Raw genomic sequence first — 21,590 nt, forward strand, 5'->3', positions numbered from 1 at the left:
GATAGTCGTACTTCCGGAAGTACGTAATTCTTATCGAAATTCGAAACGCAGGCTGTTTATTAAACTGCGTCAATAAATATACACAGTAACAGTAGGAAGAAGCGTACTGATCCGAACATCCTTCTTGGGTGATGTCACCTACAGGCCATGTTAATAGCAGCCGCGTGTGGGAATCTGCTATACGACACAATATGGCCGTCCCGAAAAGAGTGGGGAGAACGCCTCGTATGAAAAGAGAGCGTTTGAGAAAAAGTTGACTTCGCGCCCCGCTTGCGAGCTCCACGCGCCGCGCACGACTGCAAAGAAAAAAAAAAAAAAAAAAGAAAAAAAGGCTGAGATGTTCACAGCAGCGTATGCTATCCGCGGACTGTGTTTTTTCAGTAAGACCGAGGGATAGTTCAGGGCCGGTATTTTGTAGCGATGCCCTCCGGTGCTAATGCCTCTAAAATCTGCTTCTAAAAGGAAAAAGCTTAAGGTTAATGAGGGTTCCCCGTGTTACATGGTACGCTTACGCAAAACTGTAGGAACACGAACAATAAACTGAATTCGACAGTGAAAATGAACGCCACACAGTGGAAGCTATCGAGGAGCTATCACACCACTCGCATACTGTGTGTCAGCAACACTTACGACATCTTCAAAGATGCCCATGCGCGTCAGACAAGGACGAAATGAAAACTACGGATGCAGCATGGCTATTGTCATTTCAAAACAATACAAAAAACGACCGTAACGTGAGCACAGCCACTCAAACGACAGATGTTTCTAAACGCACAAACGGAATCTCTTGATTTTGAAATCTCTTCCCCAGCTATTATTCCTAAATGACGACCAGGTTTCGCACGCTGCCCGACGCGGTATTGGTCTGAGAAAGCACGACTTCAGTGGCTTAGCCGTACGATTTTACGTTTCCCCAGCGGACAGACACCCTGCGTAGATATTACAATTCAGATAATAAGCGTAAGTCCCAGAGCACGGTCAGTCTGGAGTTGAGTGATAAGCTTTCTATACGCCTGTGTCCAGGGCCTTCAGGTGAGTTTGGCCAATTCGACAGCAAAATGGGGGTTTCGTTTCGGCGGCCCACTCTACGAACGTTCCGTGCATGCTCAGCTGCGTTTTCGAGGGTCATCTTGGAAATAAACGGCATTGATCGGAGCGAGCGGTAAAACACAGCTAAAACTCTCATACCACGGGGAAAACAATGACCTGCCTGGTCCGCATTCTAACGTGTCGAGATTGTCTAACTTGTAATACTGGGGCTCGAGTGGAATCATTTAGCGCTGGCCGGCACACGTACAGTTTGCTTCACAGAGTCAAAACACGGAGATACCCCCGAAGGTAACTAAGTGCTACTTAAACTGTTTTCTATAAGTAAACAGCTAGGTCAACCTAATATGGACTAAATAATATTAAAAATAAGCATGCAATAAAATCTAAGTCACTAAAATGTGTATTAAATGTATCGCCAACCACCGCATCGACAAACATTGCAACGAAACTTTAATATTGCGGTCCATAATGCCGCAGTCAGATTATTATGTTATTAGTTCAGCCAACAACTGTTATGTTTCTGCGCTTTGTTCGCACGGTTATTTCCGCCTAATACATGTTATCTTGGCAAACAGACAGGGCTGCCGAGAGTCATCAAGACGCTTGAGGTTCAGAAAGTGATGAAGCGAGGCCACTGGACAGCGGCTGGGAACGTCGCGCGTATAAAAATTTGGCAGCCGAGAGGCGGTGGGCGTGAATTGGCTCGGGGAACTTCCGCGAGGGGCGCCCACAAAGAGGAGGTCGCGCAGTGTCCGCGGAGAGCGGCCGGATCCCGGAAGAACCGACATCTCAAGATCGCGAGGCGTCCGCGGCCAGCCGGCCCATATATCGCGCCTAACGAAGGGGGGGTTTCAGAGGCACGGCTGGGGCGAAGCTCCGCGCGCCTATTCTCCGCCGGGGCCAGCGCTCGGACTGATGGGCGCGTCGAACAGAGGCGCAACCGGTTTCTGTTCTTTGTCTTGTATGATTTATGCCTCTTTCCGCGGAATAAATGAACTCTTCTGCAGTTGGCCCATGGCTAGGCATGATGAAATAAACCTTATGACCGAACGGTCGGCCACACCGTGGTGATGATGAATATGATAATAATGATGCGCCGGAAATGAGGGGGGCGGGGGAGGAGGTTACTAGCACCGTAGCTAAGCTTCCCTGCAGCCAAGTACGCTGTAGTCTGCAGGTAGCGAGAGGCTCCCTCAGGGGCATTGCTCTCGTTTCACAACGCAGCTGCGCCCAGCACAGAGCTCCCAAAAAATGACTCAAGGAAGCTAAATGCTTCGGCGAATAGTCACAAAAAGGTAGAGATTCAAAATTGCACATTTTAGTCATCCTTCTCTGAATGGTAGGAATACTGAATCGTGGCTAACGTAAAAATGTGCGAGTTCGGTTTCTTGGTGTCCATGGCTCTCAACGTGACAACGGAAGACTCGTTCTCGGTCGGCGACTATCGAGAACATCGCTGTCAGTGCGCGCCGTTCGGTCAGACCAGCGGCGGAGGCCATGAAGTAACAGTTGTGAGCGCATAGACTTCCCGTCAGCGTTATTTTCACGCCGCGCGGCTGTCGAGGGCCGACAAGAGAAACGCCGTGACGTCAACGAATACCCGAGTGGGGTTCAGCGCTGCATGTTAGGCCGTGCGGAAGTATCGCCGAAAGCGGTCGACCGAGAAGGCGCGGCCCCATTTCTGTGAGCAGCGCGTCCGCGATGCGGTAGCAGCTCTATAGTGTTAATTACGCGCTCCGAAATATATAGGACTGTTTGAGTCCAGAACAAAAAGCGCGGGTAGACGCAGACGGTATACGCGCTTGTCGAGCATTTTCGGGACACACCACGATAACTCAAATGAACTCCAGCGGAGGCGCAAGTTCCGTTACATGCAGAGGCCTGTTCTGCTAAAATCATCGATGTCTCACGCCGCACTCACCGATTCTCCCTATACGGTGCACTGATTTTACCTGGGGCATGCGCCACAACAGTGAACAAGGGACGTCTCGGCTGGAGCGAACGTTTCGACAAGATGACTTGTCTTCGTCAATGCGGCCACAGACGAAGACGAGTTCCCTTGTCCAAACGTTGGCTCCAGCCGAGACGTCCCTTGTTCGACTACAGTGCTGATCACTTTAAGCCTCCATCTTCCAGTGAACTCCCGTTTTGTTTGGATGCGCCATAACAGTCACTGTTGCTCGCGTAAAAATGTCTATACAGTGTAATTGACAGCGGCATAACACACAACTTAATTTGTCCACCCACTCTGTGCTGAGGTAATGCTTTCGGTTACAGGTGGTACATGCGCAACCTGAATACGTTTCGAATTTTCTTTTTCGTGCTGTAAGGTTTTGGCGTAAAACAAGTTAAAATCGCTGGGAATAAAAAAGAACGCGTTAAAAATTTTAGCTTGCGAACGCGGAGTTTTCATCTTGCCCACTAAATACACATGAAACCATCAAGCTTACTTCAAAAATGGGTTATATGGACAACCTGTTACGACCGTATACTTAAGGTCAAGAGCCGTAAATACGGAAAACTTGGAGACATCCCACGGAAAAAATTAATGCACGATGTTCAATTTCACTACGGAAAGTCCGTTGACTGCAACATAAAACCCAGTAAAAAACGCAACAGAACGTTCATAACGGCTTTAGTAAGGGGTCATCTGGAGCGCGCTTTACGGTGGCCACAAATGCGTGCCCGAAAACGGCTCCGCAGTGTCGCGGGCCTCGCGTTTATAAAACTCGCATAATTCAGCGACGGGGGCATGCCGTCAATCCGCCTTTTTCATTTTTCTGTGCTGCCCTCTGCCGCGCGCCGCTGGAAACGTTTTGGTAGGGGGCTGGGGCTTTCGCCGGTTGATTTGTGAACCTGCGCCCTTGTTAAGTGCGCATCGGTTGTGCGTTTCGTGGATTGCGAATAATTATTAATGGCTTCTGGGGGGCAGCATGTCGTTCCTGGAAGCCATGTAGCACTCACCAACTATATACATGTAGGGTGAGCAGGCCTGAGTGTGCTGTTTAGTTTACAGTGCGGCCGATAAAGGCACGCTGAGTTCCCTCTGCCGTAGCGGCTGCTTTGGAGTTTGTTGATGCTAACTCCTGCACTTGCACCTCGCCTTTTTGTAATTCTTTTTACACATTCTTTAGACATTTCGCATAAATAAGATGTTTTCGAGTGCGCAGCCTTCCGCGTCGGATTTAGCAAGCGATGCAATTGTTTACATCGGCATCTACAGCCACAGATCGTTGTTAGCGTCAAAAAATGGGGGAAAGGTGCATATATGAAAAGGCGCTGATATGAAAGAATGTCAAAACGTAGAATAAAACATACATATCTGCTCATATGAGTCGCGTTGTTCCATCGTGAGACGAGTCAGTATGAGCGGCTAAGCCACTTAAACAATGGCGGCTGTGATGCAGTTACAAATATTGAGCTGTTAATTTATTACTGATTCTCGCTTTTCTTTAACTTCGCGATAGTTAGTTTGCGCGTGTGATAAAACATTATTAGAGCAAACTGTGCTCGCATAAGCGCTCATTTAAAAGCCGTGTTGTTCTCCTGCAAAAGCGCGGATGCCATCGCTGACACCGTTCGTATATATAATTACTGAGCGAGGCGGCTGTTTATGCTGCTGTACCGAATGTACCATCTCTTGTTTCGGGTTTGACACAGAGATAAACAGTACATCTCATGAATTAAGAAGTGTTTGAGCATACCAACACGTACAAACCCACCCATCTACGTTGCGAATACAACTGGCAGCCTACGGGAACGGTGACGTACAGATGTTGACACAGGCGTTGGGCACAGCGCTGTGTCCCCGCTTGCAGCTTATTGTGTACGCGGCGATCAACGCGAAGAGTAGTTTATTTCAAATCACTAAAGCTAGAACTGGACTATAAAAGCCCTTTCCTTTATCCTAACTTGCTTACTTTTCAGTACAGGTCCGCCGGTAGCGGGTGCGCGAACTCGACGGCGCCAGGCCTAACCTCCGCTGAATAGGATCAACATTGGCTCAAACTTATGTGCACGGATTGAGAGGGTCGAATCTTGTGCATTTCAACTTCGTAGGCATGTATTGACTCATTTTGAGCGCGATTATTTATATATACCAACGAAGGCGTTGCGGCTATCGCGTTATCGGTTCGACGGCTGATCGCGCGGGGTTCGGTCGAATGATTGTCGGCACGCTGATTTTATCGGTGCCGTCGACAAGAAAGCCCGTCGCAGTGCAACTCGCGCTCGTCGGTTACGTCTTGTAGGCCTGGTATGATAAAATGGTCTCGGCGACACAGTGCTGAATGGTCGGCCAATCGTAAGCGTCCGCGTCTTGTCGGTCTCGTATCGACCCAGTGTTACCGCGTCTTGAACGAGTACGTGAAGTCTGGCACACGCTGCCACTACCAGCGAGCGAGGACCGACGCTGCAAGATGTCTTCGTCAGCAACGTGTTTTTAAGTGAGGTCGAAGTGTAACGCAGGGGTTTATCGATAAATTTGCTATTACAGCCATCAATGCAAGGCGGCAACTGCGTGGTTTCCTGTGCAGTCTGGACGAAGCCCTCGCCGCTTTCTGTTAAAAGTGGAGTTGCAGTCTTACGCTACGCACGTTTTCGGTACCGCACTGACGTCGAGCTACCAGTGAAGTTTCAACGAGGTACACAGCACGAGTTTGCACTTGCAGTAGCGTGCGTGCGAGCGCTTTTTTTTTTTTCGGGGGACCTTTCCCCGAGACGGGGCCGCACGGCCGCGCGCGCGACCCTTTCAAAACGTTTCGCGACTAATCCGCCAGGGCAGGGCGCATGCGCCGTAGCGCCGTGAAAAAGGCGGATTGATCCAGGCTAGCGTCGCCGCCGAGCGCTAACTCGAGCAGCATCGGCTAAGCAGGCCCTCTCCGTCCAGCATCAAAAGAACGGGAGGGGAGACTCGCATGGCGCCAAGCAAACGCTGGCCGCGCAGCCTCCGCTCTCTGCGCGACTCGCTCGCGCAGCGCGTGCGATTCACAGCAACGTTCGCTGTGCTAAGGGGCGCCACGGTTCACGTACTGTAACACAATGGTGTAATGCGAGAGAACGGCCAAAAAAAAAAGAGAGAAAAAAAAAGGCGCCATCCGCGCTCAGCGAACGTGACGAAATGCCCCGGCGTGAACCGCAAGCTGCCAGAGCACAGACCGCTTACCGCGAGTGTGAGTAGTGCGCGGGCGGCGGCGCATTATACCGTGTATCGTAGTCGTGCCGCTTCACAAAGGCCTTTCTCAACCACTCTTCCTCCGCCCCTTTTTCCCCGCAAGCCGCTCCTGGCTCGTTTCGTAAGCTGTACGGACAAGTTACACGAACAAGGGAGCGGATGCTCCGCCGTCTAACCGTTACAGTATAAATAACGGCCTCGACGCATAAGCGAGCAAGGTGAAGCGCACGGCCGTTCGTACGTTGAACCGTGGTTCGCTAATTAGGCATCCGCGAGGTTTGTAACGTCACTTTATGGCCAGCGGACACCCGAAGTATCCGACGCGACGCCACCAAGTGGCCGATGTCCTTTTGTTTCAAGTGTTTCGGGGAAAGCAAGTTTGCAGGACCCGGTTTGTTGTTGGCCGCAGGAGCGGTTAGTCCGGTTGGCCCTTACCCAGATTTACGCACCATATATCCACCCGCAAGTCAAGAGCGCGCGGACGTCGCCAACGTGTATCTAAAAGAGGCACACCTTCCTACACACTGGCTAATCAGAATACATGGCATATAAGCAAAACCTCTATTTTTCGAAGCTATAAGTCAGATGAATAATAATAATAATAATAATAATAATAATAATAATAATAATAATAATAATAATAATAATAATTTCAGCCACATATGGGAGCCGAGTAAAACCTATGTGCAGTCGGCGTTCGCAGCTCGAAAAAGCATCGCTGCCGAATGAGAAACAGCAGCGTGCGGCTCCGTGCTCCGCCCACGAATACGCCGGTGCCATTAAAGAACGCCCTCCACAGCAGTCAGCGGAGCTTGGCAGCCTTCGCCGTCCAATGGGCCACACCGAAGACGGAAGGAACAAGCTGCCAAGCGCACTCCTCAGTTTATCGCCCCCATGCGCCCATAAAGCGAAGGACGACAGCGCAATGAAACACACAAAGGAGAACCGGGGAGCTAACAACGGCCACAGCTGAGGCCACGGTGCGCTACAGGGGCAATTACGAGACTCGGATATACCGAGCTGTGCCCAACGCTACTCGATCAAGGTGATGATTAACGAAGTCAGCAAGCGAGCCCACCTCCGGTAATTAAGTGATCGAACGATTAAGATACAGGTGCATTTAATTTGTCTAGCACGTACTCGAGGGCTCTTCGCGAACAGGACTTCCCGCACGGGAGAATTATTATATGCCGACACTCCACGCGCAAGCAAGGCCTTGTTTACGGACGCGCGCGCCCGCGTGGGCGAGTCCAATGGCTGCCGCAACCGCGGCCATTGTGGCGCCAACGGTATACAGTTGGCGCGAAACTCGCGGCTGCCGACAAACAAGACAGAGCGACTCAGCCCGATACAGACGAAATGTGCCTTCCTGAAACCGTGCGCTGAGTAACGCGCGCATGGCGCCCGCGGAGGTGCGTCATGCAGTGCGCGCGTTGGAGACCCACGAAGTGCGAAGCTGAGCTGCAGCGGCCACAACAAACCTCCTCTTTTTATTTTATTTTTATTCTGGGGGAGGGGGGGGGGGGATATCGCGGATTTCAAGGGTTCTTCCTGTATCTGGGATTCCTTTTTCTGCAGAAAAGGTGCTGAAATGCAACAGGCTATGTCCTTGCTGACTTTGGAATACAGTGATTCTTTACTAGTAACAGTCGCCTCGAGCACATAATTTCTTTCACGACGTCACACAAAGATAGTGCGGATGTTTCCATGTATATGGCGTCGGCACCTGCCTTTTGATTTTGCGCCATATCTGTCTTCCAAGCAGCCTTCGCTCACTGTAAGACTAACTTGAAGTGCTTTGCTCAAGTGACCCTTCCTATCAGCATTATGTTCGACTGATACGCCGAAGACGTGATTTTTTTCATTTCACCAAGGCATTTTCCGAGAATTGCATGTGCGGTAACTCTTAAAGCGGACAAAAAAAAGAAGAAGAAAAAAACGCCGGAGCCAATGCTGTAGCACCAGCTCGCAATGATCTCGTATACTTTTGCGCACAGTGAAATATGCTTGAAAAGTCTATTCCCCTACAATATAAACTTGGCGATAGTCTTAGCACATGGCGAGGACCTACGCGGTGTGCACCGCTAGTGGAGATTGTGCACGGCTATATATAGTGCTGAGTACAAACTTTTCTGAGATCATCTTTCTTCACTGTATCGAATCTATTCACACACAGTAGCCTCGACGCGCAATCTTAACCAGAACTATTTTTTCCTATGCCTTTTTCTACTCGATTTCCACGCACTTTATTCAACCTCGACTACACTCTCTCTCTCTCTCTCTGGTTATCGCCAAGGATAAAAAATCGAAGCGCGCGCCTGATGGCACTGCTTGCTAGACCCAAATTTAACATTCCGCTTTCAGCGTTTAAACATACAATACGTTCATTTTCTATATTAAAAGCGTTCGTGAAAAGTGTGTATGTGCGTGAGTGCGCGCGCGTTGATGTTGGAAGCAATGACCCAGCAGAAAAGTAAGCAGGAAGTTAACGTTCATCGTGCTGCGCACAAGCGATGTCACTGTGTTCTTGCTTACCAACACGAAGTTCGTCTACACAGTTTTGCAGAGCGACCGAGACTGCAGAAACAACGGCCGACAGAAATCGCGACATCGTGCAAAACTAGACGACGCATGCACAGATAATTATATACAATGCTTCGTTAAGTACGGACGCAGAGAGAGAGAGAGCATCATCAGCGAATATAACGCAATGCATGCAAAGTAAAGCAGTCGCAACAGAACAATGAGACGCGAGAAAATAAGCCACTGGTTGCGCAATAACCGCGTCCACCCCGTGCCTTAAAACGAGGGCACGCACACGCACGGAGACCACACACTGTCGCATGTTACAAAGGGCAATTCTTCCTTTCTCATGCATGGTACACTGGCGCTACTGCGTCGCAGCAGGGGGCTGTATTGCTCGCTGCGTAGATGTCCGTTTTCTTATCCTCTTGTTCCTTTCAGTGCAGCCGGACTTGTTCAGGGGGTCGACGTCATGCCCCGCTCTGGGACACGCATCAAGAAGTGGCGAGAGCATCAAAGCCACATGTGCCAGATGTATCTTGTTACGTGCGGAACAGCGGCCACGCTACGCCATACAATGGAACTAAATAGCCAGAAGCCCGCCATGGGTGAACGAGAACTGGCGGCTCGTTATTAATAAAAAAATAAAGCCTCGGTCGCGCGCGATGACCGCATTGCCGGCATAAAGGGAGCACTGGCCGCGCCGGGAGCTGCCCGAGGCACCAGAAACAACACAGATAAGCGCCGGAATGCTTATGAAGCTGTTAAATCTTGGTAGTTTGTGAAAGGCACCGCAGGGCGATGTGTTACAAAGCCGCGGGGCGGCAATCTGGGCGTGAACAATTGGTGCATGGAGAAACAAACTTGTGCGTAACAAAACGGAATAGTTTCACTGTTACGCTATTGAAGTGCCTATACCTGCCGCAGTTAACGAGCCTAACTTACGACGGTTCCGCTCATCAGAGGAAGAAGGGACACACGCAGTGAATGCACAAACTACCGCTCACTACCCGTACCGAATGTGCGCTACCAGATGGTGCCATTGTTCGGAGATGTCAGCTGCGACTGAAATGTGAATGAGATTCTTAAACGTGGCCTCAAATGTCAACAATCTATAGTCCCCTTTCGCCGCATTTCATGCTGCTAGCTTCCCTCATCTCATTACGTCTTCTAGAGAAGAGACTGGCGAAAAAGCAAAAACGCCAGTCTCATCAGGTTCGCCAAGCAAGCATAGCAGGAGGTGCGCGCCACACATGAGATATGTTTATACAACAAGGCGCCACCTGCGAATGTAGCCACAAGTGTTGCCTGCCGTGTATTTTTCACATACTGTCAACAGTTGGACGTAACTTGCCAAGTTCTACATTATACTGGACTCCACAACGGCCAAAAGCCAATGAAAGCCTATAGCTATACTGTAAAAAATAAATGTAAAAAAGAAGAGCAAGAACAGAAAATTGCTATTACTACAGAGAATTTCTTTCAATAAAAAAAACAGATTCTTTGATCTAAAAAAAAAAAACTGACTTTTCCGCTTATGCTGAAAGACAGTTTTTCTTCTTGATTTTACCAGAATTGGTCCTCACAAGGTAAAGTGAAAAATGTGTCATTGACGTTGTAACGAAATGAGATTTGTCGGCGTCTCTTTACTATCCTCTAATTAGCGTTTGTGTGCATACTTCACCAGCCACGCAAGTAAACGCTGGTAGATTTCTATGCGCGAGCCAATTAGGTCTTAGTTTCTGAATAATATACAGCAGCAATCAGGACGAGTCATGCCGCTTAGAGCATGGCTATTATAGAAACTCGTAGAGTGGATACTTGGATGTGTCTTGTCACACCAGATTAGCCATTATGTATCGTGCTTATCTGTACTTGTATGATCAGGTAGCCCAACAGCATCCCAGCATTTGACTCGTTAGTACTCCACGAAAGCTGCAGTAATGACGGAGAAAGCCATGAACAGAGAATGTTAGTGTAACTAGACAAAAAGAAAACGCAAAGGGTACGTTAATAATATTGCTACATTTTATCAGCTTTCTTCTTTTGTTCACATCAATTTTTTTAACAACGTAGACCCAATACCTGTTCGTAGTACTTGCGAGAGCTTGCAGACGCGTAAGGCGCATGAACTAACACGCGTATAGAGCAGGAGCGCCGAATGCGGTAACGATACTGCGGAGAATGACCTGGTCCGACAATGCGCGTCATATAAAGGGATACTACAGCCTCTTCCCCACATATGCGACAGAAACGTCGAACGCCCCCACAGAGCGCTACGCGATCGAAACCCTTAGCGCGGTCAGTATGGACACTTGAAAACTGCAAAGAACTTCACCCAGCGTCCTCTTCAGATGGAATTCCGTCCGACAGCTACTTCGAGCCATCTCAGAGCCTCCAGCGAGTCAGCGTTACTTTCAAAAACTATGGCCAGACACGGTTCGCCGGAGGCTCCAATCGTGGCTAGCGTCAAGGATGGGAAAAAGAAAGCCAACTCTCGGGGCAGGTAAGCAAGCAGGCTGTGCGTACTCTACGCAGGTGAGCGAGTCCGCGGGAGAGAAGATCGACATGAATCAAGCCATGCGGTCATTCGGCAAGCCCTCCACACGACGGATAGGCGAACGCACGGCGGCGGGAAGCACCCCCTTCGGACCGCCGCCGCGGCCACCTGAAAGCGAGCCGCACTTCCGGGTCCGTCCGGCTGCACGCTGGCGACAAGCAGTAGAAGGGGAGGGGGGTGGACGAGGTCGTCGAACTCTGCGCTGGGCACACGGCGGCTGGCTCTCGGCGCCCCTCCGATACTACTACTACTACACGCTCGGCAAGTGGCTAGCTGCCTTCACGCGATCATTTCAATGATCTCTGCGCCACGGGACCTGTTGGGGCGCACCGATGGCTGGGTGTCGCGGGTGTCAACGGTGAAACGGCAGCACTCGCGATGGAATCACGGCGGCTTACCAAACAGCGCCGCGAAAAAAACCTATACTGCAGATGGGCGAGCAGTCACAGGTAAAGAACACTTTATTAGAAAGCTCCCGACAGATGAAAAGATTACGTCGATCCCTTCCCAGCCGAGCGTTACCAGCCAGCAGTTTGAAGAGCTAGAAAACGAGCGGATGGAGGAATATGTATGGAGAAAATGAGAGTAGCTATATGGTCTTGTTGGTATACAGCCTCTTCTACTTTGTTGTAGCGCAGGTAGAACGACCGGACACACGGAAATGCACTACGTGTGCCTGTCTAATGTGACTTTCTGTGTCCGGTAGTTCTGCCTGCGCTACAACAAAGTAATATGTGGAGAAGGTATGCGACGTAGTGATTCACGCTGGGGATTCCTTCCTGTAATAGTTGGACAGTCTCCTTGTACGAAATGTCAAGTCGCAAACATTAGTTCAACTTTCTCTACTACTGTAATATGAAACGACGGATCCCTAAGGACGCGTGCGCCCCAGGTGGGCCGCATTTCAAAATTGCTCTTCGACAACGCACACAAAGTAGCAAAATGATATCCTTTGGTGACAGTTGCTTGGCACCAAGTTATTCCATTTGCTGGGAAAATACGGTTACAGGGCTAGTATTTACAACTCAAATTATGTAAACGAATAACAGAGAGGCAAAAACAATTTGGATGAACAACAGCTAGGCAGTATAACAACCCAAGCTGAAATATATGCAAAGATAACCGCATCAGCCCGATAAAGAAGGAAAAAAAAAAAACTGACAAATATCTAAGCACGTAAGTGCAAAATCACGCCATCCCTACACGGAGACTACTGATGCGCACGTGAGAGCTAATGAATGTGTTAACAACAAATGATGTCAATGATTACCCATTGCGTCCCTTCATGGCTGTGCAACTAAATGCAGAGCATAAAGAATGCAAAACGAAAAAAGAAAGCAAGAGTATGGAAACCCAAGACGAAAAGAAAATGTTTCCCATGGACATGCCACGTCGGCGTCTTCATAAAAAGTTTCCAAGAACGTTCTTGGAGAAGAGATAACACGTCTGAACTGTGTGTCATTCCTAGGCGCGGCCTCTGCATAGCCCGCCCGGGTGCGCCCATAGATGCAGTGAAGCACAGCATCTTAAGACGAGCTCGAACATAATCTCACTTTCTTCTGGAATTAACCCGCAGGAATACACAAGCGACACAAAGGCACGCCCCCGCTGTACCTACTAGCAATTGTAAAGTCGCACCCGGGTGCGCTTTCGCTCGCGGAACCGAGAGGGTATACCCGAAACGTGGCCGGAGCTCGTCTGCACTGAATCGGCAAGCTGGGCGCGCGACCTTCACCGTGGCGCGGGGTCAAGCCGGGAATCGAGCCCACAAAGCTCGTTTGGCCCAGCAGGCCGGTGTAACCACCGCGTAATGCGAGGGTACACAAAACGGTCCGGTCGCGGGCAGCCGCACACCGGTGAGCTAGATTAGAAGAAAAAGAAACGCGCGCCCGGCCATCGCACATAACTCAGCCGCCACTGCGCGCTCCGCTGATCAAAGACCTGCTCTCGGACCGCTCCGGGGAAACGGTTATCGAGCCTCTCTCTCTCTCTTCAGGCTCTTTTTGCACACGCGCAACACATTGTTCGGCCGCGAAAGGACCGCACATAAGACGAGGGCCACATTTCCTCGGCCCTGCGTCCACCGGCGAGCGCCCGCGCACAAAAGAACGAAGGAATTCTGTGTGCGCGCGCGGCCTCCGAATTTTTGGTCCTCTGCAGCTGCGCGCCGAGACGTGAGCGCTGAATTGCGCCCAAAACTGCAGCGTTGCAGAAAATAGCCAGCGCACGGTAACCGATGAGGCGCCACATTCAATTGGAGAGACAGAAAGGGGCGCCCGGCACGAGGGAGGAGAGAGAAACGGGGCCACCAAGGAACCGGGAGGGGGGGTACTCGGCCCCGAAACAAATGTGCCAGTCACAGCGGCAGAGCGGAGCCTCGTGCAAACGTTCCGACGACTCGTAGGGCCGAACTGATCGTGGCGGATGTGAACTTATGGAGACAGTCGTCACCCCTCCATGACGGGGCCCAAAAGTGCTACACCTTGAGGCGCTGCGTATACCACTTCGATGCATTCACAAAGGGCACAGCTGTATTGTTCGCAATAAGGCGGGAATCAGGAGGCAACGTCTTGATAAACACTGAAGACAGGTCCGCGTGACACCTGTCTTGGTGTTCCTCAATACGTAACCGAGTGGAGGGTTCAGCGACGATACGGTACTCACCATGATGCAGTTGGTCTTGCCAATGGCCCACAAGTTGACCTTGTTGTCTTCGCCGCCGGTGACCATGACACGGCCAGATTTGCGGCCAATAGCGAGGCATTTGACTGTCGAGCCATGAGCGACGAACTCTTCTGCAACGTGTAAAGAAACGGAAAACAAATGTAAATTGCGCGACCGATCATTAACCCGGAACACGCACTTGCATGCACCCTACTATACAGATGCTTAATACTTTCCTATATGTGAGTGCCCTCCTCATACTGCGATTCAATGTGCGATTATAAACCGACAGCTATATACGAATGAACACCATCGAGCATCGCCATACACATTACTATAGGGAATATCGCGGTAACGAAGAAACGCAAGAATCCATGCATCACAGCGCACACGTGCTTGAATGCTTAGCTCAATATGTAGTAACTCCATCCCTAACCACTGCAGTAAAAGAAAAAGAAAAAAACGCACGCTGAAACATATCTGTTACGCCAGCCAAAAGGAACTGGCCACGCGAGGACACATAGCGACAACGGCTGTTGCCGAGACTGTGAGCGCTGTGACACGCCGATGATCAGGTATAAAGCACGGGGCGCAGGCACCGACGGGCGTCGCGACGGGCCGCGCACGAGCCAGGTCAATCCCCGTTGGAAGCTTCTCCATGCGTGAAACAATACAGTTCGCGTGTCACGCCGGTAGTGCCTGACGCACAGCTTCGTACGTAAGCGAAAAGCGACAGTGCGGGATGCGAAGTCCCGAACAAAGGTAGCGTTTCGAAAGGCGTCGCACCAGACTGACGACGCGACGACTGCAAGAGCCGAAGACCGAATCGAACATCTGATACCGCATTATCAAGCGCGCAAATAAACCGGCATATAGTACTCGTATAACCTAAGTGCATGCACACTTCTATCAATAAGTTAATACTCTGCCAAGGCTTCTCGCACATCCGAGGGCAGGTCTTCTAGCCATCTCCGGTGGGCAGCTAAAGAATTCTAGCTGACTGCGGAAGTGTCAAAGCGGCGATTAGTTTTTACATCGTCCGGCCAGAGAAGCAAACTATCGAGGAAATCAGCTCTTTGTTGCTAAATTTACAAACCACTACTTTTTAGAGATGTGGAAAACAGGTTGTGTTAAGCTTTACGTAGACGCGAAAAAAAAAAAAAAAAAAAGAGTTGCAAAATCGTGACGCATACGAGGACAACGTCGTGGTTGGAAAAAAAAGTTGATAAGTAACGAAGATATTTCCAGCGATCTTTTCTTACTTCCCCCTTGACCCATATAACGAGCGCAATGCTTAAGGGGAGATGTGGGCCTCTGAGCGAAATTTTCTTTTTAAATCTTTATTCGTTGAGCTATGGTGCTGTAAACTTCTACATATATGTAATTTGATGTGCTTATTTCAAATATGAGGTCCATTTTTGTTTTCTCCTTTGATTTTTATTTTATGCAAGTGTCCTTTAAATATCTTCTGCAAAGGTTTGCAAAGTATGTGCCCTTTCGATTTCGCTAAATAGGGTATCAATGGCTTCTGTATGGTTCAAGGAATGCCGTAAGACCAACCTTATTGCTCTGCCTTACCTAGAACGTGAGTTGCACGGTTTTGAAGTTGAAACTCGAAACAGTGTTTTTCTGGTGCCTAACATTGAAGTCTCGCAACTCGTGTTCTAGATAAGGCAGAGTAATAAGGTTGGTCTTACGGCATTCCTTGAATGATACAGAAGCAATTGATACCCTGTTAAGCGAAATCGAAAGAACACATTTTTTAAACGTTTGCAAAAAATTATTTAAAGGAAGCTTACATAAAATTAGAACCAGAGGAGGTAACCAAAAATGGGCTGCATATTCAAAATAAACACATATCATTACATATATGTACAACCTTTTAGCACCCCATATCTCGAAGAATACATTTTTTTCTAGAACCCACTTCCCCCCTTAAACTGCAGCGACAGTAGTCGGCTCTGATCACATCGCGATGCCCCGAGCATGGTACACTAATGTGCGATTTCATGGAGACATTGCACGGACGCTAACACATGACAAGGTGTGAAAACTATGTTGACATCCCATTTAATGTTGCTGGCAGACCAAATGCTGTAGTGTAGACCAACGCACAAATGCGCTATTATTCTATCTAAAAATTTCAAAAATGGTTCCTGGCCACTGGCAGCATTTCGAGAAAACAGTAAACTCCAAACGCTTTTTTGATCTGCACATAGTACTACAAGAGGAAATAGGACGGCGTCAAGACAATTCTTGCGGAATGATATGCACCTTTCCTTGCATTGAGTGTTTATAACGACAGCGAGACTGGACTACTTCGCAGACGCAACATACAGCAGCGGTTTGTCCAAAGCATAGAACGGGAGGTACGGCAATGTCAAGGCCCACAAGTTTATAATCATCAACGCCATCCACTTTCTTTGCCTTACTTAGCGCCAGGTAATTCCGGCAACTCTTCCAGTGGTGTCACACAATTCCGAGCCTAAATATCACCCCATCGAATAAAGCTTAGCTAACGAGAACATAAATGAATTGCTATTCGTCTTTACTACGCGCAGCGTAAAACGAACAGCTGGCAGTTATCTGGAAAGCGAAAACGTTCACTGTCACGATATACGCGCGCATTCATCTACCTTTTATTTGGCCTAGCACATCGTGAGCATGGCGGCACCCGAGCACGTGTTCGGTGTGCCGAACCAGTGACCGAATTAAGTGATTCGAAGCAGCCCCAGTCTGACCCACCAACCGACACACACACAGAGCGGTGCACGCGCAGGGCACCAGGTGAGCGTCCTCGGCGCGTCCAGGGCCGCGGACTGCAAGGCCAGCGGCTGATCCGCATCGCCAAACAGCGCAGCCTAGAGCTCTGACCCAGAGCCCGGAGAAAACTGACCCGGGCTCCGCGCTCAAGCGTGGCTGCGCTCGGCAGCTTCGGTTCCCGGCGGCCTTGGGCCCCGGGCGCCGAGCTCGGGTCCGGCAAGGACGGGCACCGATGTGCCTTCCACCGCGCACATACTATATGTAATATACGCCCGCGGACACACTTGGCATAATACGCGGTGTAACGCTAGAACTGCAGCCACAAATGTGGAAACAAAAGTTTCACTTATTCGCAGGCACAGCGAAGAAGTGACATCGACATCAAGATACGAGCATCAAGAGAAGCCCTGTCTCGCACGGAGGCAGTGAACATTCCTAGTGGAGCGCGAACAATCTACGCATCACTCTTAATGTGATATGAGGGTAGAGAGGACCGCCCGTTGCGACAGTATATCTTGGCCCGGGCCCGCTCAGAGCCAGAGACAAATAGCCCGATGGCCTCGGCCTGACGTAGAGGCCAAGTACGAATTTAGGTTCAGCTCAAATCCATGTGCACAGAGACATGCAATGCAAGATGATTGCCACAAAACCGGCATGCCATGCCAAAACCGACATTTGTTCAAGTTGCATTACAATACTAGTCTAAATATTTATTTATTTATTTATTTATTTATTTATTTATTTATTTATTTATTTATTTATTTATTTATTTATTTATTTATTTATTTATTTATTTATTGGGAGAAAAGCAGCCGATTCCTAATATAGTGACAAAGCATTTCCTCTTCTGTTGCGGCATCAACATTTTTCGAAGTCAAAATAGAGAACCATATCACGCAGTTTCGAAGATAATACAGCTACATCGATCTTGGTAGGCGAGTCTACTCGCCTACCAAGCAAGTCGACAGTAATTGTCAACATTGCTGAAGCGCGGAAACAAAAAGGTCTACGTCAGATATTTTGACGCGTTTCCTCGTACTCATGTGTATCTGAGCTGACGGTTAATAATTTGAGGACTAACTATTGAGCTATAGTTGGTATTTTATAGCATAATCGAATAGAGAGAACAAGATAGAGATAGCACAGACATGGAGGATCCTCTTGTCCCTGTCTTGTTTAAAAATGAAATTATGGAGTTTTACGCACCAAAACCACAATATGATTATGATGCACACCATAGTGGGGGACTCCGGATTAATTTTGACCACCTCGGGTTCTTTAACTTGCACCCAATGCACGGTACACGGGCGTTTTTGCACTCCCCCCCCCCCCCCCCCCCCCCCCATGTCGCTGTCTTGTTTACGTGTTGTTACGTATACTGCAAAGTGCAGTATAGGTCAACACCGCTCAAGTGCGAAACAAAGCTTGTGGCAGAGTACGTCGCATTTCACAACGCGTTTCCTCGAAGAATGTAACCTGAATGGGCGGTTAAGGACCTCAAAAAATAATAAAGAAAAATTGGCGAACGCTTAAGCTTCGCCTTTAAGAGTGGAACGCGATAGCGTTATCGGGCCCCATTCGGATCGCATTTTTCTTTATGAGTAGACTTCACTGCAACACAGAACGTGGGAAAGCCAGCTTACAAAGACCAAGCTTACACCGATCCCCTTAAAGTCGGCTTCACTTTCAAACAGAAATGCATGGCGGGGAAGACGTTTTTCCAGGGGCAATATAAGTCGTTTTATATTAAAATGTGAGGACCCTAGGACCTTTTTTTATTGTTTCATTAATTGTTTGCTATTGCCCCGACGCGCGCGCGTGTCCAAAACGCATTAGGCAGGCCAAGTCCCAATTTGACCTGCCGAGGATGCCAGCGCACTGTGGATATGATTTTCGCAAGTAACCTACCCGAGCGCGCCGCTATTGGTATGGTAGAAATGCTGGAAAAGGGGTTTGTGTTTGAGTTTCCTCGTAACAGAATTAAGTTTTCTCGTACATTCAAATTACAATACGTACATTCAAATTACTACAAAAAAAAGAAGCGCGCACAAGCACAACGTAGGGCTCAAGTTGTCTTCGCCTTGGTCACGTTTTAAAACGCAGCTCTTAGACGCCCATTCCTGCGGCGAGCGTCGGCGTCCCTCGTAAGTAACCGAGCAAACGAGCACAGCGAAGGATGAAAGAGCTAACGCGGAGCGCAGCGGGGGATAATGAAAGACGGTGATAGCGAAGAAAGCGCGACGAGGAAAGCGAAGGAGGAGGCTACAGTGAAATCATGAGGAGGAAAGCGGAGGAAGAGGGTATGCGAAAGCGCGAGAAGAAACGCGTAGTGCCGCGCAAGACGGGCTCTGTGGCGACGACCGCTACAAGAAGGCACCAGAGTGGCGCGCCATCGTCTGTTCACCGATCCCATATATGGAAACAAAGCACTGCATGATCGGAGGTCTGTCTGCGGCGGCTGCTGTGAATGGCGCCCACGCGTCACCCACACGCTGCCCCTCGCGATCTCCCGATTAGCGAGGCAGTCGCGCCACACTTTTCTCCGTTTGCAACGTGCCGCATGAGACAGATTGTCCGCGCCAGCCAATATATCGCGAAATGAAAACAGGTACACAGCTGCGCTCAAATTGAGCGTTAGGGAGTATCGTAATCGTCGGTGAAATCGAGAAGAGCTGATGCCCAATTCTACACGAACTCCTGAAGTGAAAGATTTGACGCAGTAAACATCGTTTACAAGTGACAATCTGTTATATGCGAGCATGTGTCTCACAGAAGTCCCTAAAAAATAATAGCGCTTTATTGAGGAATGTTGCCTACATGTGACCATTCCAGAATTTTTTTTTTCTTGCCGAGTTTCGGCATCGAGTACGAAGTCTCTGGCTAAATGTCATCGGCCAACGCTGAATGACAGGCAGCAAGCGTCATTTGTTGGCTTAGAGCAGGAACGCAGGACGAGGAATAAGTTTCGAACGCGACTCCTTTTGAAAGCACGGTCAGGGGAGACAGGCCGATGCAAGATCTCCGACTGCAGTGGTGTCACAAACATGATGTAAAGCAAATGAAATGTAAACAGATGGTGCACACAAATGTACACAGATATGACGAGAACTATCAGTGCAAATTCCAAACGAAGCCGTAGATGCCTTGAGGTGAAATGCATACACAGTTTTCTGCTTGGTGTTTCCCACCTATTACTGAAATAGTTCCCGCAAAATATTTTTTCGTTTATGTGTTTTTCATATTTAGACCGAAAATAAACATTTTTTGGGGTATTAATGTGTGCCGTAATTAAAGGGATAATGTCATCAATGCGAGACGGTGTGCAGAGGAAACAGAACTGCAAATTCGGCTGACGCGAACACGGGAATCCCGACATAAGCACGGCGGCGAGCCAGCCAGCTCTACCTTACGGAAAAGTGAGAGGACGCGCCCGAACTGCGCTATATATATACGCGACAGAACAAATACAAACAGTTAAACGTAATGAAAGCATCCAAGTAACGAGGGCCGCGCGCGCCCGAGGTGCACGAATGTCCCGGAAAAACAAGGAAAGGACAGCAGCCGCGTGGACGCATGTGCCCGTCGGCGCCGAGCGACCCCCGGCAAAGCCGACGGAGACAGGATCGAGCTATACGGCAGACCGGAGTCGAGGAAGACGCACGCCGGCGCGACACTGCGACCGCCGGTCAGCTGCTTGCCTGCTGCATGCGCCGCGCCGTCGGCGATGCGCGAACTTGGCCCCGATATTAAAGGAGAAGGCCGCGGAACGCTGCTGCCGAAGCATGCAGCGGGCGCACCACCACTGCCACGGGGTCGGCCGATAGTCGGCCCCGTTCAGAGCAGAAATTGGATGCTGCCAATAATTGCGACAGAAGACGGCGAAACGGGAGAGACGCGTGTCGCCGGGCTCGACCAGGTGTATGCCTCTACACACAACGGGCGCGACGAGCTCACCGGGAGCTGTCTCGCGCGCCATCGCCGAAGCAGGACGCCATTCACGGCAGGGGACCCGCAAAAGATTAAACGACGCGCGTCGCCACGCATGGCTTCCCTCTGGCGCGGCCGGTCCTCTCCGCGTCTCAGAAATTGTTTGCCGCCGCCGCCGCCGCCGCCACTGCGGGTCAAAAACCTTGCATCTTTCTGCGCGCTCCGCGTTCTTCTGCACGCGCCAGAGTGCCAGAGGGTCCACGCGACGCGCGACCCACCTCATGCGGGGCTTATTACGCGGGTAAAGCGATCAGCCCTTCAGGTCATGCACAGTGGTCCTATAACGCTGATATATAGGTGTACAATTTTATTCGTTTATTTATTATGTATTACGACTTCGGCTAGCGCTCAGTTTGATCGTTTTCGCCGGATTCGCCGCGGTTAGAATTGCAGCAGTTGCTGCTACACCGACGCAACAAGATGAGATCTATACCAGCGATGCCGCAAGAAACGTCCAAACCGAATAATCTCGGCCACAGCTGACGGTAACGATAACAAGCGCCTAGAACACGAATGGCAGGGGCGCTCATGCATTTCGCCTTCCGCAAGGGAATGCGGTCGCCGCAGCAGCAGCCGGTAGCGTTTATTTCGTTATCACAGCCCGTACAGGCGCTGATCTCTTCAGAACGCGTTGCACAACAGAGGAAAGTTTTTAACGCGATATAGCGTTAAGGGCCCCATGTCGCGGAAAATCCGGTGTCGGCGTCTTATGAGCGAAAACTACCGTATATATTTAGGTATATGTATATGACACGCCTTGCTACATGACATGCGGTATATGCGGGTTATATTGCCACACCATTCTGTCGCTAAAGTTGCTCATACCTTGTCTTCCATTCTTGACAAGGTTATTCATCGGAATTTGGCGAA

General features: G+C 49.7%; 1 protein-coding gene across 1 annotated transcript in view; it reads right to left on the reverse strand.

Moving 5' to 3' along the window:
* The window catches only part of LOC119463446 (katanin p80 WD40 repeat-containing subunit B1-like), a 171,883-nt gene that overhangs the window by 144,516 nt on the left and 5,777 nt on the right, over positions 1 to 21,590 (reverse strand). Inside the window, 1 exon segment of the mRNA XM_049668221.1 lies at positions 13,971 to 14,101. Coding sequence (XP_049524178.1) covers positions 13,971 to 14,101 — 131 coding nt within the window.

The sequence above is a fragment of the Dermacentor silvarum genome, chromosome 1 (assembly GCF_013339745.2).
Source record: "Dermacentor silvarum isolate Dsil-2018 chromosome 1, BIME_Dsil_1.4, whole genome shotgun sequence".
In the NCBI taxonomy this organism is placed as follows: Eukaryota; Metazoa; Arthropoda; class Arachnida; order Ixodida; family Ixodidae; genus Dermacentor; species Dermacentor silvarum.